This window comes from Canis lupus, chromosome 7, assembly GCF_003254725.2.
Source record: "Canis lupus dingo isolate Sandy chromosome 7, ASM325472v2, whole genome shotgun sequence".
Taxonomy (NCBI): Eukaryota; Metazoa; Chordata; class Mammalia; order Carnivora; family Canidae; genus Canis; species Canis lupus.
Genome location: NC_064249.1, coordinates 54,006,658 through 54,032,292, shown reverse-complemented (window position 1 = coordinate 54,032,292; position 25,635 = coordinate 54,006,658). Strand labels below are relative to the sequence as shown.

Sequence of the window (25,635 nt, the reverse complement as noted above, 5' to 3'; positions counted from 1 at the left end):
AATCTTCTTTGGAGAAGTGTCTATTTCAGATCCTTTGACTATTTTGAAATTAGGTTGTTTTTTATTATTGATTCTAAGTGTTCCTTATATATTCTAGGTATAAGTTGCTTATCCGATGTATGATTTGTAGATATTTTCTCTTCTGTAAGTTATCTTTTTACTTTCTTGGTGGTAGCCTTACAAAACTTTTTAATTTTGATGGTTTATCTTTTTTTCTTTTGTTGCTTGTGCTTTTGGTGTCATATCTAAGAATGCTTGTTCTAATCCAAGGTCATAAGTATTTATATTTTTTCTAAGAGGTTTTTTCTCCACATAAAAGTTCTTAGTTTTTGTTTGTTTGTTTGTTAAGATTTTATTTATTTCTTTTAGAGAAAAAGAGAGCACAAACATGGGGAGAGGGAGGGGGGAGTAGAGGGAGAGGGAGAGTGACAAGCAGACTCTGCTGAACACTAAGCCTGACATAGGGCTTGATCTCAAGACCCTGAATCATGACCTGAGATGAAACCAAGAATTGGCTGCTTAACTGACTGAGCCACCAGTGGTGCCCCAAAAGTTCTTAGCTTTTTAACCCTCTCATGAAAAATCTGTAGTCACCACAGATAGAGTCACTGCAGAATCTTTATTCTTTTTGTTGTACCATTTCCAGCACCAACACTAGCATTTTCAGTCCTCCTGACTTTCTTCATTCTGTTCTTGCATTCCTTTCACTGTTTTCTTGAGGTCTTTTTCTTTTCATACAGGCCATGTCTTGCAAGTCTATCTTTGGGTTCATTTTTCTTTACATCATCCAAGGAATAATAAATCATGCCAAAGCCAGTTGTCTTGCCACCCCCAAAATGGATCCTGAATCCAAATACAAAGATGACATCTGGTGTGGTCTTGTACATTTTGACTAGTTTTCCCCCAAAATCTGTCTTAGGTACTGTTACCTTTTTGGGGTGAAGAACATTAATGACCATCGGCTTCTGCTGAAGTAGTCTGTTGGTCAAGAACTTCCTGGTCTGGATAGTTACTGTGTCATTGATAATGATGGCCAAGCTTCAAGCAGCCAGGCAGGAAGAGAGATTTCTAAGAGTTTTATTGTTTGGGCTCTAACATTTTGGTCTAGGATCCATTCGAGTTAATTTTGACATATGTACACTTTGAGGTAGGGACCTTTTGTACATGAATATTCAGTTGCTAGAAAGACTATTCTTTCCCCATTAAATTGTCTTCACATCCTTGTTGAAAATCTATAAATATGAATCAGAGTTTATTTTTGGACTTTCAATTCCATTTCATTGGTTTGTATGTCTGTTCTTATATGAATACCACGCTTTCTTGATACTGTAGCCTTGTAGTCAATTTTTTTTTTAAGATTTTAAAAATTTATTTGACAGAAAAAGAGAGAGTGCATAAGCAGGGGGAGTGGGAGAGAGAGAAGCAGCTTTCTGGCTGGGCAGGGAGCCTGAGGCAGGGCAGGATCCTAGGACCCTGGGATCATGACCTGAGCCAAAGGCAGAGCCGGTACCCCACCTTGTAGTCAATTTGACATGTGCAAGTCCCCCATTTTGTTCTTCTCTGTTTTGGCTATTGAGGGTTCTTTGCATTTTCTTTCTTTTCTTTTCTTTTCTTTTCTTTTCTTTTCTTTTCTTTTTTTAAAGATTTTATTTGTTTATTCATGAGAGGCAGAGAGAAAGAGAGAGACAGAGAGACAAAGAGACAGAGACAGAGACACAGGCAGAGGGCAAAGCAGGCTCCATGCAGGGAGCCCAACGTGGGACTCCATCCGATCTCCAGGATCAGGCCCTGGGCGGAAGGCAGTGCTAAACCGCTGAGCCACCTGGGCTGCCCTTCTTTGCATTTTCATATGAATTTCAAGATCAGTTCATCAATTTCAACCAAAAAGGCACTTGGGATTATATAGAGATTATGCTGAATCTGTAGGTTAGTTAGGGAGAATTGCCATCTTATATTAAGTCTTTGGGATGCCTGGGTGGCTCAGTAAATTAAGCGTCTGATTTGATTTGGGCTCAGGTCATGATCTCATGGTCATGAGATTGAGCCCTGCATCCTGCTCTGTGCTCAGCTGGGAGTCTGCTTCAGATTCTCTCCCCCTCTCCCTCTCCCTCCTTGTGCTCTCTCTCTCAAATAAATAAGTAAATAAAATCTTTAAAAAAATATTAAGACTTCTTCATTTATTTAGGTTTTCTTTAATTTCTTTCAATATTGTCTTTCACTTTTCAGTGTTTGAGGCCTGTACTTCAGAAGTTAAATTTATTCCTTTTTAATTTTTTCAATGCTATTATAAATGTAATTATTTTCTTAATTTCACTTTTGAATTATTCACTGCAAGTATATACAAGAACAATTTTTGTTTTGTATCTTGTATGTACAGTTTATATTTTTTTGATGTATTGATCTTGTATTCTGTAGCTGACTTCATTAATCAGTTTTAGTTTTTAGTGCATTCCTGAAGATTTTGTCTATTCAGGGGCCCCTGGGTGGCTCAGTGGCTGAGCATCTGCCTTTGGCTCAGGGCATGAAACCAGGGTCCTGGGATCGAGTCCCACATCAGGCTATCCACAGGGAGTCTGCTTCTCCCTCTGCTTACATCTCTGCCTCTCTCTATCTGTGTTTCTCATAAATAAATAAATAAAATCTTAAAAAAAAAAAGGTTTTGTGTATTCAAGATTACATTGTCTGCAAACAGATAGTTGGAGGGAAGATCACATAGAATAGTGCATATGTCTGGTATGTAGTGAGCTCTCCATAGGTGACAGCTTGTCTCATGCTTCCTTGTTAGGTGCTATTCCCCTCCTGCTACCACAGGTGGAGGTTCTCCTCCTCTGCAGTCAATCCTCTGCAGGCCATCTCTGCCTGGCTGGATTTCCAAGGACTGAACTACAGGCAAGGCTGCCGTGCCTGAACCAATTTACTCTAAGCCCTGAACACCACTTTCAGCCCCCTCATTGGCCCTGGCTCTAGCATCTTCTCCCAGGCAGAAAGCAATCCCAGACCCAAACTGTGCCCGCCTCCATGGTGTCCCCAAACAGAAAAAGAACAGAAGTGCAGGTTTTCACAGCTCTGCATTCCATCTTCCCAAGATGAGTCCTGTGGGGAGGGGGTCCTTTGAGTGTGAGGGAAAGATATGGAGAGAACCTACCTTAGCAGAGGATCCTTCAAACCAAATTGTGACTGACTCCAAATAAACCAAAGTAAAAAAAAAAAAAAAAAAGCTACATAAATGCTAATTTTATATTAAAATTATAATATCTAAACATTCTGCCCCCGTGTATATTACATACCTGTAAAGCAGTTTCCAAACACTCAACACATTTCATTGCTTGCACACAAGGGCTGGGCCCTGTCCTGGTGTCAGGACCATGGTTCTACCTTGAGGTGCCCAAGTTCAGTGACAGAGATGAGGTGAGCTGTGCCAGGTGGGCTTTGCCGGCTCTCTGACAGAGTCTACCTTGAATAAGCTCTTACACTGTGTTGTGAGTTCGGCTTTCAAGTGCACAGTCTCCTCTTCATTGAGGGGATAGGGCCAAGGGTATTCATGGGCCTTTGGATACGCATTGGGTTTCCTGGCAGTCTCCAGAGTGGACCCAGGCCTTGATGGGGATGGAGGCCCTGCTGCCTCTGAGAAGCGTACCCTTCACCCAGCATGAGGCCAGGCTCATCACCAACCTCTGCCCTAACTGCCTGATGCCTTGTCCCCTCCACATGCGGGGCAGGGGCTGAGGCCAGTCCTCCAGCAGGAGCTGAGCGTCAACGACCACCCATTGCTTGTGCTCCCTCTTCCCAGCCTCTGTCAAGTCAAGGCAATAAGGCCTTTTCCACAGGGCCACAGGGAGGATGAGGTTGGCAGTGAGCACAGTGCAGGGGCTCAGTGAGGGTCTGTCACCTTCCTGTGTCCCTCTTACATGGGGTAGAAGGCATAGTGGTCAACACGTGCAGTTCACTTCCTCTGAGTCAGGTGCTATGCTTGCCCCCTTTAATGAGGCCTCATTCAGTCCTGGAGTCAGGGCCCCACACTGTGCCCTGGTCTGAGAGCACAGTCAGCGTCCGCTGCTCTGGAGCACGGTAAGCAGCAGGGCCAAGGAGGCAACTCCAGGCAGAAGAACCTGCTCAGCCTAAGCCCTGCCTGAGGGAGGCCAGGCTGGGCTGCGCTGCACGCCAGTCCCTGGAGGGCACAGGGGCCCAAGAGTGGATCCCCACCCCTCGTTGGGGCCCAGGTCCCCACCTCCATACCTCCCCCACCCCAGGGAATCACACAGCTGCACTCAACCAACACAGGATTGCTCAGAGATATTATTCCCCACGCTGAAAAAAAAACCAAGGCTATTATGAGCAGAGTCTGTTGAAAGAAGGGCTGAGAGCATTTTGGAGAAGCATTGCTGTTAGTCGGTTTTATGGCACATTTGCATTTAAATAGATTCTTTAACTCTTTTTCTGAACTTCACAATAATACAGCCTTAAAGTGCTGACTAATAGGGTGGCGTGTACTTAATTTTCACTTTAATTTTAACACTGATACATTGTCTTATCGTAGCCGTTCCAGCTCAAATGACACTTGCAAAAACGCAAGTTTTAAATGTGTTTTTTTGTTCTTTTTGGTTAAAAATCAGACAGCTCCTGGACCTGCGTTACAGAAAAGGTGCTCATCTTGTCGGTGGGCCCAGCTGTCCCAGGCCTGAGCTCTTCCTAGAATTCAGCCAGCCGTGGCTCCCACCTCCGACCTTGGCAAGCTGCAGCCTCCTGCAGGAGAGCCCCGCCAGGAAGGGCTCCGCACGCTGAGAGCCAGACCTCCCTGGGCATCAGCCAGGGGAGTGCTGGTCTGGCTCATACCGCCTCTCAAGAGCTGATGATTACGTGTTTAGGAAATTTGCAAGCCAGTTTCTCAACTGCCAGTTTCTCAACAATCATTATTAAGAATTAAATGATGTCAACTTATAAGTAAACAAAATATATTTAAAAATAAAGGTAAAATATACTCCAAACGCATTACTTCATTATTATTTTATTCCTCCCTCTGCCCCCGAGCTCATTCACATCCATGATAGAAGGACTATATAATAGTTCAGTAAGGTTATGCTGGTGGCTTAAAATTGGCCCCAGTGGGAACATTTACAACCCGGTACCCCTTTTTTTCAAAGAGACCGTTGCTAACTGTGAACCAGCATACCACTGAGAGCAACGGGCCCAGCCCTGAGTAACTATGAGCCTTTTTTGGTCTTTTCAGCCAGGGTGGACAGCCCCAGGTGGCCTCCTCCTAGGACCATGGCTCTCAGCATTCCAGGGGTGGCTTGGCCAGTCCCAAAGGCCTATAGGATTTCTCTTGATGTAGCCCAAAGTAGCAAACAAAAGCAGCTGGATGAGACTGCTAAGGGGGTCTGTCTGGTTCCCTGCACGCTCCCTCCCTCTCTGAACTCTGAGAAAACTCCCTGCAGAGATCTCTACCTACTCCTCTCCTTTAGCCTTGGACCCACCTCTCCTAGGAGATATCTGGGGCCTTAGGCCCAGCGGTGCTCTGATCCTAAGGACATCTCAAAGTTCTGGCCTCCCACCTGGATGGCAGGAGGAGCATGTCACTGATTTCTCAACCTCCAGCCCCTTCTCAGGTCTTCATCTCACGGGGCTCTTGTGATGCCCCTCCTCTCCTCTAGGACCCACACTGGCTCCCTGCTACCTGCCCAGCCCTTGACAACTCTCCTCCCTGGCTCTCAGGGACCTGCCCTACCCTGAGGTTCAGTCACTGTGATTAGAATGAGAGGCTCCAAAAGAAGGTGCATGAAAGATACCTTTGTACATTTTAGCTGGTTAAAAAAGGGAATGCTTGCCCATTCTGACATGACTGAGGCAAAGCATTCTTTTTGTCAAAAGAGAATCAGTGAAATGGCCCCAGATGCCAATTGCCAGAGTTTTCCACCCCATGACCTCCTATCCTCCACTATTGCTCTCCTTTCTTCTTCCCTCCCTTTCTAAATCCTGCCTCTGCTCCAGGGCCCACATGAGGGCCACCACCACTTCCCAATCCTTTGCCCCTTGAAATAAAGCATGGTAAGTGGGTTCTTTAAAGGACAGAGCAGAAGCACCATATCCCTGCCATGTTCTAGGGTAGAGTGCAAGCCTATGATGCAGGACTTGCCCAAAGGTCCTGGGACTCTCATCCATACCCTCATCTAGAACATAAAAGGCCTAAGAGTTGGGATGGGGAGGTTTCCCCTTCACCTCAAGTACAGAGAGGGGCAGAGCACTTTAGCAAAGCACTTGAAGGGCTTGATCAGCATTCTGTGTGGTTTGGGGAGCACCATGGATGAATGTGCAGTGCCTTCCTGGAAAATGTGCAAGTGAGAGGCAGGCTAGCTCTGGTTTTCAGCACAGAGCCAAGCAGAGGTGGGAAGTGAGATGCTTTCCCTAGGGTGACATCAAGGCAGGGTGAGCTGAGTTTTAAAGGATGGCCAGAATTGAGAAAAGCCTAGAAGATTAAGGAGGGCATCATGGGCAAGAGGAACAGAGCACACATGCAGAGGCTCTAGTAGAAATGGTTTGTTCCAGCCTCAGGGGTCCCCTAGGTTGGCTGAAGTGCAGAGTCTTGCCAACCAGAGGGAGAGACACTGGAGAAGGCACTTAGGGCCAGGTCAGTGCCCTGCCTCCTTGACCACTCTCTCTCCTGCTTGGTCTCCTGTGCCAGCTTCCCCAGGGCCACTTCATCTCCCTGTGCCCTCTAACCTCTCTAGATTTTAATCCCCCTTATGCTGTGAGAGCTGCCAGTTCAAACTCCACCTCTGGACTCCTCCTCCTCCTCTAGGAACACCTCCTTCACATCTCCACTCCACATTGCCAATCAACTTTTCAAACACAATACATCCAACTCTGAACTCATAATTTTTCTCTCAAAGTCTGTTCTGTTTTCCTCATCTCTGTGAATTACAACACCATCCTTCCAGCCAGAAGTCATGGGTCTCCTCTGTCCACATAAAATGTATCACCACACCTGGTCACCTGTCTCTCCAATGGTCACCTATATCCAGCTATTTCTCGCCATCTCCAATACATCCTCTCTGTCCAAACAGCCACCATCATCTCTTATCCAGACATCTCTTATCATCTCCAGCTGCCCCCTGTATACTCTGCTCCCCATGGCTTACTCTTTAGACAGTAGCCACAATGCTTTTTCTGAAAATGTAAATCAAATCATATTACTTCACAGCTTAAACCTTCCAATTGCTTCCCATAGCACCCAGAATTAAAGCAGGAGCTCTACCCTGGCCTAGGGAGCCCTGTGTCTGGGTCCTTAGGCTCCAGGTTCATTATGTGCCCTCCAAAGGCCCCAGAGACCCTGTCCTCCTCCGCCCTCACCAGAGTACACCTCTCCTGACTTGGGGTTTATGCACAAGCTGGTCATCCCATCTGAAATGCTCTTCCTCAGCTCTCATTCTTGAGGACTCAGCTTAAATCTCTTCTCCCTGGGTTCACCTTCCTGGTCTCCTGACAGCCTTCCACAGAGATTTCTTCCCTCTGCCCCCACCCTTTAGCTACCATCTTAGCACTTGGTTTTCTTCACAGAAAGAAGCACTTAGTTTTCTTTCTTTTTTTTTAAATTTTATGTATATTTTTTATTGGAGTTCGATTTGCCAGCATATAGTATAACACCCAGTGCTTGTCCCGCCAAGTGCCCCCCTCAGTGCCCGTAACGCAGTCACCCAAACCCCCTGCCAACTTCCTCTTCCACTACCCCTTATTTGTTTCCCAGAGTTAGGAGTCTCTCATGCACTGTCACCCTCTCTGATATTTCCCATTCATTTTCTCTCCTTTCCCCTTTAATCCTTTTCACTATTTTTTATATTCCCCAAATGAATGAGACAATATAATGTTTGTGCTTCTCTGATTGACTTACTTCACTCAGCATAACACCCTCTAGTTCCATCCACGTCGAAGCAAATGGGGGGTATTTGTCATTTCTAATAGCTGAGTAATATTCCATTGTATACATAAACCACATCTTCCTTATCCATTCATCTTTCGATGGACACCGAGGCTCCTTCCACAGTTTGGCTAATGTGGCCACTGCTGCTATAAACATTGGGGTGCAGGTGTCCTCACGTTTCACTGCATCTGTATCTTTGGGGGTAAATCCCCAGCAGAAGCACTTGGTTTTCTTCTCATTCATCCCTGCAAGGATCCAGGGGCAATACTGAGAGCTGTCCTAGGTGCTGGACACATAGCTAGCAAAACACCAAGCTCTAGATCCTTGCCTCCAGGAGTCAAATCCCATCTCACCTTCATTCTGTCAACAATTCAGATGCCATAGATGGGGTTATCCTCTCCTTCCCAATGCCCACCTCCCATTTATCACCCCATCAGTGGGGCATTTCCATCCTCTTCCTTGTATCAAAGGCAAGCCACCTCTCTGTCCCTACCCATGGCCAAATATGACCTTGAAGCCACCAATTGCATTTTGATCTCCAGAACCCCCCAGCCAACCTACCCAGTGATATGGGCATCATTGGTTTCTGGCTTATGAAAAGGGCCTTGTCTGCAGATACCACAGTCTCACTGAATAGTAGGGGCAGAGAAGTGGGGAGGAGAAGAGGCAGCAATGTACAACTATACTTGGGGCTGTCTTCTCACCTCCCTGCTCTACCTCCTTGATAATGTTTATACCATTTTCAAAGAGCTTCCTAAAGCCTTGTTTTCTGTGTCAGCAGGCTTTGAGGATGAACTGCTCTGATATCTTCCTGGCTTGAGGTCTAGGGCGGTTATGGATAAGCAGAGGCATTTTTATGAGGTTACAGAAAGATACCCTGGAGCACCTGGCTAGCTCAGTTGGCAAAGCATGTGACTCTTGATTTTGGAGTTGTGAGTTTAAGTCCCACGTTGGATGTAGGCATTACTTAAAGATAAAATTCTTTAAAAAACAAAACAAAAAGGAAAAACGTTAACGTTTAGGAGTTACTTTTGTTTTATTTTTGTTTTGTCTTGTTTTTGTTTACTTTCTATTGTGGAAAATTTCAAACACATTCAAAAGTAGAGCTAACTGAGTAGTAAACCTCTGTATACCTCCCTTTGTGCCAGTCCTGGTTCATCTTTATCCCACCCCCCAGAGGAATTTTGAAGCAAATTCCAGAATTCAAAACATTTCACTTGTACATATTTTCATGGTACCTCTGAAAGATAAGGAATGTTTTGTGTAAATATAATCCCAATAATCCCATCTAAAAAATTTGGACAATTTCCTCATCTCACCAAAGATGCAATCAATATTCATCTTTCCCTACTTATTTCATAAATTTTTTTTAAGATTTTATTTATTTATTAGAGCACAAGCAGGGGGAGTAGCAGGCAGAGGGAAGGGGAGAAGCAGGTACTGCTGAGCAAGGAGCTAGATGTGGGCCTCGATCCCAGCACCTCGGGACCATGACCTGAGCCAAAGGCTGACGCTTAACCAACTGACCCACCCAGCTGCCCCCAAATGGTTTTGTTTTTGTGGTGTATTTAAATCAGAATCCAAGTAAGGTCCACACTTGGCTATTGGTTGATAAAGCTCATAAATCTTTTTTAACGTTTAACTTCCCTTCTGCCTTATCTTGCTCTTGTGATGTATTTATTAAAGAATATGTTTCAGCTTTGGACATTCTTTTCATCTCTTGCCACTGTCTCTGCTTCCTGTGACAGTCTGGGTTCCTCTCTGTCTTTTCTGAGGGCCAGGTGGGGGAAGGGGCTTGGGGGGCGGGCGGGCTAGCTGTGATGTCATCATTCAATGAATGCCTCTGTTTTGGAGAACACGTCCCTTCCTGAGCAGGGCCAGGTACTCCTGTGACCCCTGTCCCCTGGGGCCAATCTCTCCAGGGTACCCTGATATCCCTGGCTGCCTGTACTGGGGTAGGGCAGCTGGTGGGCTCCGGGCCTGTCAGTGTTCATCAGAGACCATTGGGAGCACACTTGGTGGTCAAAGTCAGGTTTGTGGTCTCCTTGCGTTGAGAGAGGCCCAACACGGAGAAATGTGGGTGTCTCGGTGAGTGTTAGGAAGGACCTAGGGTCTGATTGGACTTGAGTCTTTGATTTGGGGGAAGCTCAGGGAGTGAGCAGTGCAGCAACAAAGCAACGAAGACTGATCTTGTGACGACATAATGTATTTCATCTAGGAGTCGCAGGGCATAAAGTAGGCTAACCTGTCATCAGTAGAGACGCCTTGGTCATCTGCCTTAGTCAGGAAGGGGTGGTGGTCTCTGGGACATTCTTCAGGTGGGTCAGTGCTCCGGGTGCTGTCACTGCTCAGGTGTAGTCAGGGACTGTCCTGCTGTTCTCTGTGTCTAGTCACAGAGTAGCCTTGTCTTGATGTAGGTGTTCTGTGCAACTGCTTGTGTCCAACAGGAGAAGAACATGGCCTGGTTGTAGGTGCCAGGCCAGCTCCCAGATATCAGGGTGCGTTTGCATCTTTCTCAGGCCTTACCTGCACCTGCAATTTCCATCCCAAAGCCCGGGTGTGGTGTCAGCCCCCCGAGCTCAGGGCCTGCAGGCTTCTCAGCTTCCTGAACGTGCTAGGCCAAGGACCACACAGAGAGCTGCTTCCCATATTTGCTGCCTTCTCTCTGCGGTGCTTTCTTGGCCTAGTCTCTTTACCTTTGGGATTTATGCCTTTTTTAAAAAACGTTGTTTTGTCCCTTGACTATCAGAGGACTTCGGAGGGGTTGCAGAGGCATGTGATCCCCAGCACGTATGACTGGTGGCCCTTAGAGCTTTCGTCTAGGGCGGACTTGCCAGAGAACTGTGCCTCAGTGAAGTCCTGCTCCCCAGTGAGGGGATGCCTGGTACTTATGTCCAATAAATCCCCTCCTTGTGAAACTACAGAAATGGGTGGACCAGAGGCTGATTGGAATCAAGAAGGTTCCAATTCCCTTTATTTAATGAGAACTGCATTTTTTTTTTTTTCTGCTGGCACTCTACTTCATCATCTGATTTTGCACCGAGGCTGTGTCATCACAGGGAGTCTACCGGATTCATTTGTTTTTCCAAAGTGGATTCCCATGACTGAGTCACTTTATTTCTTTATATCTGGAGCAGTAGAAATATTTGCTTCTTAGAAACTGTCAAGGCAGCAAATGGACACTTTAATAAGAACCATACTTCTCATCTGTGAGATCCAGTATTTTTAATTAGCTAGCTGGACAGCCACTTGTCTTCTTTAAGGTATAAATTATTAAAGGCCACCGGAGGAAAACATCCATTTAATGCAATGACATGCTTACAACCATTTATGTCTCAGTAACTTGGCTTTGCTCAGTTGTACTCTGTGGAGAAATAATGGCAATAGTACAAAAGAATCATCACTAGGATGTGATCCCAGGGAGCCAAGAATGTTCCACCACTGTCAAAATTACACATCCCTAATAATGTGTTAAAGGCACAGGAAACATCTTTGTTGTCATTGAAGCAAGTCCCAGCACTAGGGATGGAAAGTCTGATTCTGGCTCTGCAAATCCCCACATGTTTAATGGGGCTCATGGCACACTCATCGAGAAGAAAGTGGGAGATGGTCAGTGCCAGAGCTGTACAAAATGGTCTGTGATGAAATCAATTTATAACCCCTTTTTAAAAAGCTTCTTCATCTATATATAATCACATTTTTAAAGAACTGTATTTGTATATAGGCTGGGATTTACTACTAGAAGTGAATGTAATCTCTGAATATAACATAAGGAGGGCATGTCATTAGGAAGCAATCATTGTCATTAATGGTAGGTACAATATTAGCAATAGCACTGCCTACTGTGACTTATAGGGCAACCCTTGGGTGCCACATATGGTGCACATTTCATTGTTCCCACAGCCCTGTTTAGCCGGTGAGGAAAGAAAGCCAAAGAGGCTGGTGACATTACACAGAGATGATGCTCTGGTCAAACCTGGATCTGCCTCAGCTCAGGGTCTCCTCCAGGAAGCCCTCTCTGACCTTTACACACCATCTATAGCCATATCTTGGCCATACCCTGGGGCTGCTATGCATCTATCCGCACTCCCCATCCTCCATCCCCCGCCCCCCTTGCCCTAGACTACAAGACCAGGCTGAGAACTCCTTCCTCATTTATTCTCAGCCCTGGCCCAAAGCAGCCTCTGAATAAATTCCTCCAAAATGAACCCTGTCAAGTCAGGCCCCTCCTTCCTTTGTGGCGAGGTATAGCCACCTCTCTATCCCCATGTGGTCCTCTGACTCATGCTCACTGGCACCTGCGGTGTGAACTCTGTGAAAGGGGCCATCGCTTACAGATGCAAATAAAGCATGACATAACCAGTGTTGGAAATGAGTCTTTTCTAAAAAAGGAACACCACAAGGGAGAAGGGGCAAATGTCGAGAGATGGCCAGTAGACCATGAGGACAACCCTCTGCCAAGAGATATATTTTGTAACTGAAATCTTGCTGGCAGCTCCCTGCAAGTAAGCAAAGGCAGGAAGGGTCTGGGGAGTTTGTTGTGAAGGCCAAAAGTCTGTGCAGTTGGAGCAGTGGGGACAGCCCAGGATAAGGGACCACAGCTGAAGGACTGAGGAAGCACCAAAAGCCTCATCTGAAACTTAGCCCCATATTCATATCCGTGTTTGAAGACGAAATAGTATTCACAAGAAACAGAGTCCGTGGGTCTGGAGGGGAATACCAGGTAGATTAGAAGTGGATAATTCTATCAGACTTTACAGTGAAGTACAGGCTCCAAGCCGAGACTGTCTGCCGTTGAATTCTGCTGTGCCACTTTCCAGGGCATGGGATCTTGGACCAGTTTTTAACCTGTCTGCCCCAAACCCTCTGTAAAATGGGGATGATGCTAATATGGATTTAACTGGGTTGTTCTGAAGATTAAGAAGGTTAGTACCAGTGAAGCACTCCGACCAACCACCGCTGCCGATGTGGGCTGAGCACCTGCTAAATGTCAGCGCTGTTGGAAGTGCCATACATGTGCTAAGTCACAAGATCCACTTAGAGTCCCCAGGAGGCTGGTACTTGTATTAGCATCATCCCTATTTCACAGATGCAGAAATGAATGTACAGGTTACCTTTTATCTTTCCTGAGATCACACAGCTAAGAAGCAGCAAAGCCGGGGGTTTGATCTAGATATTCTGGAACCACAATCTGTCTTCCAAAAACTGTGCTATTCTGTGTTGCAAAAATACTTTTTTGTTAGTATCAAGGTACCTATTGTAGGTTGAATTGAACTGTTTTTCCCCGAAAGATCTATTGAAATCCTAACACCTGGTATCTGTTTGTTCTCATTTGGGTGGATTTTTCACCACCATCCCCCGACACGTGTCTAAATCTGTTAGGAATATTTCCCATATGTAAGTGCTCACGTAACTGTTGATGGGACTCATCAAATGAACAGGTCCTCTGTGATAATACCACACATGGCCTTGAGTAATGAAAGCAAACTCAGTAAATGAAAATTCCATTTTACCCTAAAATAAATTCTTTTAAGGAGCATGGATTACATTCTGCTCCACTGTTAACCTTTGAAATAGAGTTGCCTCCTCTCCTCTGTCCCTCACCCCCCCTCCCCCACCATGATCTCTCTGTGTAGGAAGAAGAAATGAGAGGGAGGAAACATTGTCCCTGTCATTTCTATCTGACCAAGAAGCAAGGACTGGTTGGTGATCTGGAAATGGCAGGGTCCATTGGCATGTCCCCTGGAGGCAAGAAAGAATGGGATCCAGGGCACACCCAGGGTCTGACGGGACATTTTGAGCCAGCAGGTGTAAGCCAGAGCTCAGCAAGGACCTCAGGCTCTGACAAGGAAGTATCGAGCAGATAAAAGCTAGAAATTTCTACACCCACCGAAGACCATGTCTGAGAGTAGGGAGGCAGAATGTAGAACTCACAGCTGCACAATATTTTTGTGAAAGAATGGAAGGGCACCAACTGCCATATTACAGAGGCTAATTCTGAGTGGAGGGGACAACAGATGGCTTCTGTTTTGTTTTCATTTTATTTTGTTCTGTGGTTTTGTTTTGTTTGTTTTTGGTGCTTTCCATGTGTTCTGCAACAAACACCTATGATTTCTGGAACTGGAAAAGTTATTTTTAAGAATATGAGCATGGGGTAGGGAGAAGATGGTATATATTGTAAGACATCATGAGTGATGACATAAAAGTCACTATATAAAAGATCACCATTGAAAGACAAGCTGGAAAGTTTAAAATTTTACTGTGAAAAAAATAGTTCGCAACTGATAAGAAGTGTTGAAACCTTGTATAGCAAAGAATTTGTCAGTGTCTGCCGTGTTCGAATCAGTGACTTGGGGCTCCTGACTTGGGGCTCTTACCCTGGCCATTCCCTCTGCTCCAGCACTTTCCCCCAGACTTCTGCCTGGCATCCTTCCTCACTGCCTCCACGTCTCTGCACCAACATTCATCAGACTACTTTGAATAGAAAAGCACCTCCCACATCCTATCACATGTATGTCTGTTGTCTTCTTCCCCTCCCTGGAAACTCATCTCCATGGTAGCAGGGACTGTACCATTTGTTCATTGCTACAACTCTGGGGCCTGAAACAATAGATATAATAGGTACTCATTACATATTTGTTGAATGAATGAATGAATGAATGAATGATAAACTAAGGAATGCATGCATGAAACTAGATATTTCAGGGGGTGGCACCAGCGTCACTTTCTGGCACTGGGTCAGGAGACCCAGGTCCCCTCCCCACTGGCTCCCTGAGGATGACACATAACACTAGGCTCTCAAAACAAAGTAATGGCCTTGGCCCCAAATTCCAATGTATTCAGTCCCTGGTGAGTTCTTCTAGTCCAGAAGAAAAAGAATTTAAAGAAATTGGACATGTAGAACACACTGGGGTCCCTAAATACTAACTCCCGCTAAAAGGAACCAGGATTCCTTAGAGAAATGACTGATTCCAGATGTGGGGAATATAGCATATTCAGTATATAACATAAACCTGGCACATCTTGTCATCCCTGAAAACAAGGAGCTCTCAACCATGACCAGAGTGATGACAAAAACAACCCAAGAGCCAGCTTAAAGGAACTCCCATTGCCCAAAGGTGAGACCATTTGAATAATGATAACAATGTCTGGAAACACACCAACTATATGAAAATCGATGAATTCACATTGATCCTAAAAAAAAAAAAAAAACAAATTAATCAATCATCTTGGGAAGTTGCTAAGGCACAAATTTCTCCTGAAAATCAATAAAAGAAAGGAAAGAATTGAGCATTTATCCTGCTTTTCTCTATAGACTATATTTCAAGATAATCAAATAAAGAGGGTATGTTTCCTTCTCTAGAAAGCCATTCAAGCTAATAAATGAAGAAGGAATAAGATAATTAGAAAATCACCATTTTGTGAATTCCTAATGAAAAACAGATCCAGGTAGTAATAATTAATGACTGCAAACCATTCACTAAAAGCCAATGGAGAATATTATAATGAATGGATCAGGGTGAAAAACAAAACCCACTGATCAATGTTAGCATCTTCAAAAGTGGGCAACCAGACTTTATGTACCTGTTGGGGTGATGTGATGCTGGAGGAAGCTCACAGCTCCACCTAGGAAGTTATTTTGGAAAAAGGAAACTGGTCTGAATCTAATGAAGGCTTTGACTCTAACTCTCAGGAGAAGGAGCTATCAAGCATAGAATTACAGGCTAACAGACAGTCCCAGGAAACAATAAGCCAAATCCAGAAATGTTAGAAATCCAACTAGACAGATAACTCAGATTTTTCAATAGACATCTAGCATAAAAAAAAGAGGACAGTGTTGTTAGATCGGAAGAGAGTTGAGACATAACAACCAAAGAGTGTGTGGCTCTTATTTACACTCTGATTTGAACAAAACAACTATAAAAATACGTTTTTGAGATAATCAGGGAAAAGCAAATATAAGCCAGATATTAGATACTATTAGAAATTACTTATTTTGTTGAATATGATAATATTGTGGTTAGAGTTTTTAAGTTATTACTTTTCTAGGTACATATGGAAGTATTTTCATGTAAAAGTATATATTCTTTGGGATTTGCTTTAAAATACTCCAGCAAAATATATAAGTGGGAGAATAGCTGAGACAAGAATGTTGAAAGGTGGTGGGTCTTTGTAGGTTTAGCTATTGGCCTCTGTAGCTTTACAGTCATGCAACTTCTCATCCAAGTGGAAGAGAGGACTGGTTTGCTTTTTAAAATTTTTTAAATTAGAAATTTTTAAAATTTCTAATTTCTATACTTCTGGTTTGCTTTTAAAATTTTTTAAATTAGAAATTTTTAAATTTCTAATTTCTATACTTCTATAAAGTGCAATAAAAATGAATTGCCAAAACAGCTAAGTGATTTAAAAAGGACATACAACATATATAAATCTAAATTCTTCATTAGGTTCAACACATATAAAATTATATTTCAATAAATGCAATCAGAACAAACATACCATATGGAAAGAAAATAGAATTCTTTAAACTATACATATTTTCAGGATGCCTGGGTAGCTCAGTGGTTGAGCGTCTGCCTTTGGCTCAGAGTGTGATCCCAGTATCCTGGGATCAAGTCTTGCATTGGGCTTCCCACAGGGAGCCTGCTTCTCCCTCTACCTATGTCTGCCTCTCTCTGTGTCTCATGAATAAATAAATAAAATCTTTAAAAAATAAAAATAAAAAAACTATACATATTTTCCATCGAATATGTGTCTATAAGTGATGAATATGGAGAATTGCTACTTTACATTCATAACTTTTTGCAATTCCCCAAACATAACTCAGGGAGTTATGAATAAGATAGAGATTTCCCATATTAAATCCCTCTGCACATAGTTTGAACAAAAATCATATATGTCAATATTTGAAGTTTTTAATGTGACAGGTGAGCTTACTTGCTTGTTAATTTATCTATCCTAGTTTGGATTGCTGACAATAATACTCACGGGGGATGATGTACATCTAAACTTTTCTATGATTTGTTGTCATGACACTTCTGGTAGCGAAATCAACCTCACAGATGTGTATTGACTGGAATGGCAGCAGAGAGTTTACAGTAATATCAACAAGCTCAGGATATCCTTTTAACTTCTATCAAAAATGAAACAAATAATGCTGTATTTTAAGAATTCATCTTCAGGGATCCCTGGGTGGCTTAGTGGTTTGGTGCCTGCCTTCAGCCCAGGGCATGATCCTGGAGTCCCTGGATCAAGCCCCACGTCGGTCTCCCTGCATGGAGCCTGCTTCTCCCTCTGCCTGTGTCTCTGCCTCTCTCTCTCTGTGTGTGTGACTATCATAAATAAAAAAAAAAAAAAAAAAAAAAAAAAAGAATTCATCTTCAGTCTTTGATCAGTAGCCAGTGCCATCAACTTATCCTGTAAAGTTGTAGTTCAATTTAAATTACCCATATCTTATGATTTTAAAAAATTGATTCCAGAGCCACAGATTCCTTACATGTGCATCATATATATATATATATATATATATATATATATATATATATATTTAAGATTTTATTTATTTATTCATGAGAAACACACACAGAGAGAGAGGCAGAGACACAGGCAGAAGGAGAAGCAGGCTCCATGCAGGGAGCCGGATGTGGGACTCGATCTCCAGGATCACACCCCCCGGCCGCAGGCGGCGCTAAACCGCTGAGCCCCCCGGGCTGCCCCAATGTGCATTATATTTTGATGGAAGATAAAATTCAAATTCATAGATGTACAAGTGTACGGTAATAGGCTGCCATCTACATTTCTGATTGGTGCTGAAATACATCATAGAAATCTACAGAAACGTTAACTTTTGTTTTAACTTTTGACCTTCTCTTGCATTCCCTTGTTACTTTAAAGGAAGTTTTAAGATAATTAAAAATACCTAAGCTATCAGACAAATCAGCAAGTCTGGATGTCGAAGTCACATCTTTAAGCATTAGATCAAACTGATCCCTTATCGCTCAGAAACATAATGAATTGTTCTGCATTTCATTCTAGCAGAATTCTCCCCACCAACATTGTACCTCAGCACGCAGTAAGAAATTCGGCTCCACTTCCATCTTCACATCAAAGGAGGGTGATCTTTAATTTAATGCATTTGCCTTTATGTAATTCACAGATTCTTAATTAATCACTAAGTATGCTATTTAGTTCATCTGATTTTTTGGTTTTGGTTTTTTTTTTGTTTTTGTTTTTGTTTTTGTTTTTTGTTTTTTGTTTTTTTGTAGCAAGACTTTCCCAGTGAAGGAGGCAATGCACTGATTCATGTGCTCCTTAATCCAGATGACTGCTCCAGAACATTCTCCTGTGCTCCTCTGCATTCAGCTGGGCTAGCAGAACACACTCTCCTCCATAAAACTTTAGCTCCAAACTACATTTGTTGACAATGTATTCTTTCATGGTTTTATATAACAGTTCAGAGCTAGGTGTACTAATTGGCAATGAAGTCAAAAGGAACTGTTCCTATCACCATCATGTTCAAGTTGCACACACACTAGAATTGCAACATTAATAAATCTTGCACTCTTTAAGCTACAATGAAAAATTCTCCACTGGCTTATTTGCTCTATGGGTTGGAATTCTGTATTATTACTGGGCAGTTCCTGACTATGTCAAGCTATGGTTGTTGAAATGAAACATGGGATCAAAATAACAGAGTTAAGAATAAATCACTGAGGGGAGCAGCCCCTGGCTGGCTCAGGCGGTAGAGCATGTGACTCTTGATGTCAAGGTTGTGAGTTTAAGCCCCATGTTGGACCTAGAGCTTACTTTAACTAAATAAAAATAAATAAATAAATAAAAACAAACTACTGCATTGTTTTTGTTTTGTTTTGGTTTGTTTTTTGTTTTGTTTTGTTTTTTAAACTACTGCATTGTTATTTCCTATTGTTATTTCTTAGCTATTTATTTAGCTAACAATTTGGCAAATTAAAAACAAACTTTAGGGGTGCCTGTATGGCTCATACAATTAGGTATCTGCCTTTGGCTCAGGTCATGATCCTGGGGTTCCAGAATCAAGCCCCACATCTGCTCCTGGCTTAGGGGGGAGTCTGCTTCTCCCTCTCACTCTGCCTTTCCTCCTGCTCATGCTTTCTGTATCTCTGTCTCAAATGAATAAATAAAATCTTTAAAAAAACAAACTTGATTGTTTTAAAAGTTATAAAAATACTTACATTTCCCATATTTTTGTACACTTTCAGATTTTAGTTGCCAAACTAAACTTAAAATTATGCATGTTGTAAAAAAAATTATGCATGTTGTAATGTGTATCTGGTACACAGGTCGCACCACACACAACTTATCATGTAAGCTTAACAAACCCAAACTGGTCTACATCCTGCTCCTTGAGACGAGTCCAGTGATATACACTTTAAGGTCATGGTAATGTCATCCTGCTATGAAAGTTTCTCAGTGTTTATCTTCACTTCTGTACTTCTCATGGATCAGAAACAGACTGTGACACCAGGGTCCGTAGACTATGGTTTGAAAAGCACTTCATTGTACTGCTCTCTCTACTTTTGTGTGTTTATCTGTTTTCCATCATTGCACAACAAACTACTACAAAGCTCAGTGGCTTGAAATAACACACATTTAATATCTCACACTTATTATCAGTTTCCATGGATTATGAGCCCAAGAATGCTTAGCTGGGTCCTCTGCTTAGGGTCTGACAAGGCAACAGTAAAGTAGCAACTGGGCAGGGTTCCCAGCTAGTGGCTCAGCTTGAGAAGGAAGTGCTTCCAAGCTCACTCAGGTGGCTGGCATATTCAGTTCCTTGCAGTTGTAAGACCAAGATCTGTGCTCCTATGGGCTGCCACTCTCCTTAGGAACTCCCAGTCTGACTGTTGGCTTCACTGGGGCCAGCAGGAGAGAGATCTATTGCTTTGAGTTTCTTTTAAAGAGCTTGCCTGATTAGGTCATACCCATTCTGGCAAATCTCTCTTTTCATTAACTTAAGGTTAATTTATTAGAAACTTCAACTACATTTGCAAAGATCTCTTCATCTTTGCCATATAATGAAACCTAATCATAGCCATAACAGTAGGAGGTAGTGATCATGGAACTATCTTAGAATTCTGCCTACAGGGTATGTTTTAAAATTTCCTCAATAATAATAAAATAAATTATAAAAAATATATAATATAGAGAGACTATATAATAAATTATAAATAGAAAACCAATTAGTATTAGTTCTAATACTAATCAACGAATTCAGTAAAGTTGCAGGATACAAAATCAATTTATAAAAATCAGTTACATTTCTACACTCTAATAACAAACCATCAGAAAGAGAAATTGAGAAAACAATCCCACTTATAATTGCATCAAAAAGAATAAAATACCTAGAAATAAATTTAACCAAGGAGGTGAAAGACTTTTTTTTTCCTAAATATTCTTTTTTTTTTTTTTTTAGATTTTATTTATTTATTCATGAGACACACACACACACACACACACACACACAGAGGCAGAGACACAGGCAGAGGGAGAAGCAGGCTCCATGCAGGGAGCCCGACGTGGGACTCGATCCCCAGTCTCCAGGATCACACCCTTGGCTGAAGGCGGCACCAAACTGCTGAGCCACCCAGGCTGCCCCGAGGTGAAAGACTTTTACACTGAAACTATAAGACACTGATGAAAGAAATTGAAGACGTAAATAAAAAGATATTAGGTGCTTACTGATTGGAAGTATTAATATTATTAAAGTGTCCATACTAAAGCAATCTACAGATTCACTACAATCCCTATCAAAATTCTAATGGCATTTTTCACAGAAATAGAACATCCTAAAATTTGTAGGGAACCATGAAAGACCCCAAGTGGCCCAGGCAATCTTAAGAATAAGGTTAAAGCATCACACCTCTTAATTTCAAACTATATTACAAAGCTATAGTAATCAAAACAGTATACTCTGGTGGGAGGAAACATACATAGTTCAATGGAACAAAATGGAGCCCAGACATAAATCCAGGTATATATGGTCAGTTAATTTACAACATAGGAGCCAAGAATATAGATTGGAGAAGGTATAGTTTCTTCAATAAACGGTGCTATCAAATTGAGCAGTCACATGCAAAAAAAAATTTAACTGGACCATTACTTTACACCATACACAAAAATCAACTCAAAAATGGTCTAAAGACTTAAACATAGTACCTGGAGCCATAAAACTCCTAGAAGAAAACATAGAAGTAAGCTTCTTGACATTGGTCTTGGCAATGATTTTTTGGACTTGATACCAAAGCAAAGTGAAGAAAAGCAAAAATTAACAAGTGAGACCACATCAAACTAAAAAGCTTCTTCACAGCAAAGGAAACCATCAATGAAATGAAAAGGCAATCTACAGAATGGGAGGAAACACTGGCAATCATGTATTGTAAAATGTTAACATCTAAAAAATATAAAGAATGCACACAACTCAATAACAATAAAACAAAGCAATCTGATTAAGAAATGGGCAAGGGAACAGAATAGGCAGTTTTCCAAAAAGACATAAAATTGGCCAACGAGTACATGAAAAAGTGCTCAACATCAGTCATCAGCAGGGAAATACTAATCAAAACCTAATGAGGGACACCTGCGTGGCTCAGCGGTTGAGCATCTGTCTTTGGCTCAGGGTGTCATCCAGGGTTCTGGGATCCAGTCCCGCATCGGGCTCCCTCTGCGGCATCTGCTTCATCCTCTGCCTATGTCTCTCCCTCTATCTCTGTCTCTCATGAATAAATAAATAAAATCTTAAAAAAAAAAAAAAAACAAATGAAATATCCCCTCACATCTGTTTAGAGTGGCTATTATCAAAAAGACAAAGGACACCTGGGTTGCTCAGTGGTTGAGCATCTGCCTATGGCTCAGGTCATGATCCTGGAGTCCTGGGATGGGCCCACATTGGGCTACCTGTGAGGAGCTGAGGAGCCTGCTTCTCCCTCTACCTATGTCTCTGCCTCTCTCTGTATGTCTTTCATGAATAAATAATCTTAAAAAAAAAAAAAAAAAGACAAGAGATGACCAGTGCCGGTAAGGATGTGGAGAGAAGAGAACCTTGTGCACTGTTGGTGGGAATGTTCATTTGGTGCAGCCATGGTGGAAAACTATGGTCCAGCAATCCTATTTTTTGTATTTATATAAGAAAAATGAAAACATCTTTAAAATAGGGGCACCTGGCTGGTTCAGTTGGTAGAGCATGCAACACTTGATCTTGGGGTTGTAAGTTTGAGCTCCATGTTGGATGTAGAGATTACTTGAAAAAAATCTTTAAAAAAGTTTTTTTAAAAAAGAAAATATCTTTAAGACAAAAATAAGAAAGAGCAGCCTTTGCAGAAGTAGCAGAACGACAGTGTCACATGGACCTCTCTCTCATCACACTAGAGTCTGCCAGCCAGGGAAATACACAGTCTTTGATGATTGTGAGGTCTTTATGGAATGAAATGATTAATGCCCAGGGGCATGTGAGGGCTGATGGGCGGTTGTGCTTCCAGAGAAGCAAGGTTTCTACACTCTGTTGGTCAGCAGCTTCGGGGCTACTCATGGGGCTTTCAATTAAAGCTCCTGTCTTTGCCCTTACCTTGTCAACATTTTCAGCAAAACTTTGATGGTTCTGCAATTTTCCAACAAAACAGAGCTGGGAAGAAGAGATAAAGTGACAGACAACAGAGTTAAGATTTAGAATTATCTTGGGAGTCAGGAATGTCAAGTTAACACTAGAAAAGATTAATTTGCAAAAGGATGAAGGTCAGGTTTTACGCAGACATTTTCCAAATTACTAATAAATTGTGAGTGTGGGGAGACTTGAAAGAATGCCTGCAAAAAAAAGACCTGGTGATCTTCAGTCAATACCAGGCCCCATGTCAACCAAGTCTTTGATGTGGCAGCTGAAAAGAGGGGTGCAAGCCAGGCTTGTATCAGTGCTCTCCAGCGAGGGGGCAGTTGAGGTTGTACCACCCACCACCATGGACTGCCATGTAGGGGTGTTATGCTTGAGGCCTCCTCCTTGGTTGCACGGTGCCCAGCGTTTTCCCTGCTCCCTGGCCCTTCAAGACAGCACTGTCACTGTCTGTGCAGGACATACTTCCATATCCAAACACCCCAACCTCCAGCAGCTCCTGACTGCCCACCAGATCACTATCACTTGGCCTGATAGTCAGAGCTCTCCGTATCTCGGCCAGCCCCTTTCCAGCATTCCTTTCCCTACTCTCTTATATATTTCAACTAAATATGAGATCTCTCCATTCCCTGGCTATGTTTCTCCCATCCCCTCTCTCCATAGTCTTCCAGCGGCACCTACTGGAAGTTCTGGTCCTTTCTGCCCCTTGCCTTACCACTCCCACCTCCAATTTGCCACCCACAAAACCCCACGTTTTTGTTCTGCTCTTATGGAAAAAAAAAAAAAAAAAAAAAAATATATATATATATATATATATATATATACTTTTAAATCACGTCTGATTTTTGAGTGTTGGGATTTCTGGGTGAAGTTCTGGTGTTCATCTGGCAGAATTAGACATAAGGAGTGCCCAGAAATACCTGTATCATGCTTCTCATTCTGCCTTCTCTTCATGGGGCCAGAACTAAGAAATCTGTGTATAAAGAACATTAACAGAAGGAGAATAAAGTGCCAGGATTAAATTTGAACCAATGCCTTTGATTCACAAAGTAGAACCCACTAAGATAATTAAGTTGGAATATGCAGTTTTGGCTTACAGTCAAAGTGAGACTCTTACACTTTCCACCTCCACCTCCAGGGTAGAGACGGAGGGGGGCAGAGAGATGGAGAGAACCCAACTGGGCATTGAGTCCACTCACTAGAGTAGATACTGAAAGTGGAAAGAATAGGTAGCTAGCCAGTCACTAGGCTCCAAGTCTCACAGTGTTATAAAACAGCAAGGTGGTGACCACCACAAATAGGTGGTGGTCTTTTTTTTTTTTTCCAAGATTTTATTTTTAAGTAATCTCTACACCCAACATGGGGCTCAAACTCATGACCTTGAGGTCAAGAGTCACACACTCTACTGACTGAATCAGCCAGGTGCCCCTGGGTGGTGATCTCTTAAAGCTCAGCCAGCTGGTTCTCCAGGAAAATCTGGCCCATTGACTACTCTGGGACCTGCCCAACTGCAGGTGTAACTTCCCCCAGAGAGGGAGACTGGGCTGGGGCAGAGAGAAAAGTGTGCAGAGGGGTGCAGGATTATTCCATTCCCAACTAGAAACTGCTGGAGGGCTATTGCTGTATAAATGTATAAATGATCTATTTATAATGTCCAATTCCTAGCAGATACCTGGTACATGGTACTCAATAAATTTTGTAGAACTGAATTTGTGATTTGCATTTTAAAACTAGTATTGACAAGTTTGAGTCAGCCAGGGATATGGTATTCTTTCCAGACTGGAGAGAAGCCTAAGAGATGGATAACATGAGCAACAGTTGCAGAATTTGGGTTTATTTCTAGAGGTGAGGGGGCTATTTCCATATTCCAGAAACAGGGTTGAACAAGAACTAATGATTGCAGAAACTAGGGTGACATAGTTTAAGTCTCTAATAACACAAGGGAGCCGCTTCCAGCAATCAGCCCTTCACAGAGAGGGCAGGGGTGCTTTGAGAGGCTCCCTGAGCTTAGAATAACACAAAGCAGATTCCAGCGCTGAGTCGGGAATTAGCCTCAACAGCTTCCAAATCTGAGTCTATGAAAATGGACTTCATGTGGGATTTGAGGGAGAGATAAGAGAACGATTTAGCCAAACATTTTAAAACCAGATTTACATTTTTAAAATCCCATTTTTAAAAAAGGAATCCCATGTCTTTTCTCTTTATCCACCCTGCAGATAATGTATTTCAAAGACACTTGTGCCTCATGTGTTTAATTATATTATCACTGGGTCTATAGAGTCAAATATAATCAGTCTCTGGGAATATTGGGTTTTTGCACCATTATGTCCTGAAATCATTTATATCCCGGCTTAAAATAGGTTAAAATCAAGATACTTTTCTCTGAAAGTTCAAGGTTAACTATTACTTTGAAGTTGGTAACTAGCTTTATTTATAGCGACATGGTTGACATTTGACTAAAAAAAGGCTACACCAGGTCTGACCATGGCCTTCAGACAAAGGCCAGATTTTACTTATATTTCCAATTTTTTCTAACAAAGAATTTGCTGAAAAATTAACAAATTTGAAACAGTTCAGGGCAAATGATAGCCTGTATAATGTTTAAATATATGAACTAATAAAAGCTACCATCTGAAGCCCAAGAGGAAGTCAGCTATTTGCAATTTTACAACTGGGTGATTGCTCTTTTAATTAATGTGATGAACTTGTGAGTTTAGTCAATTTAATTATAGAGGAAATAACTGCATTTTGTTTATTGCATATTTGGTGTGATTAAAAATTTACTGGAGAAAAATCATCCATGAAAGGTATTTTGACATTATTCTAAATGCCTCAATGACATTTGGTGAAAAAAAACAACAACTATATTTTGTATTTAATATTGAGTTACTTTTCTTTATCACAAACTGGGCTAGATTTGGTTAGAATGAGCCTGTTGTAAATCAGCAGCTGCTGCCACAATTCACCAGAATAAAACAATGATAGAAAGATTGTTTATTAACTTGAGCCTCTTCTATTAGTCATTTGCTACAATTTTATTTTATAGTCTCCTTTCATTCTAATGCTTTCTCGATCATAAAAA

At 42.3% G+C, this 25,635-nt stretch overlaps 1 protein-coding gene across 1 annotated transcript; it reads right to left on the bottom strand.

The window, feature by feature from the left end:
* Positions 1-704: 704 nt before the first annotated feature.
* On the bottom strand, positions 705-959 carry LOC118355232 (40S ribosomal protein S24-like). Its single transcript, XM_035718934.1, has one exon. The coding sequence runs from the start codon at positions 957-959 to the stop codon at positions 705-707; it is 255 nt and encodes an 84-aa protein (XP_035574827.1).
* Positions 960-25,635: the final 24,676 nt, after the last annotated feature.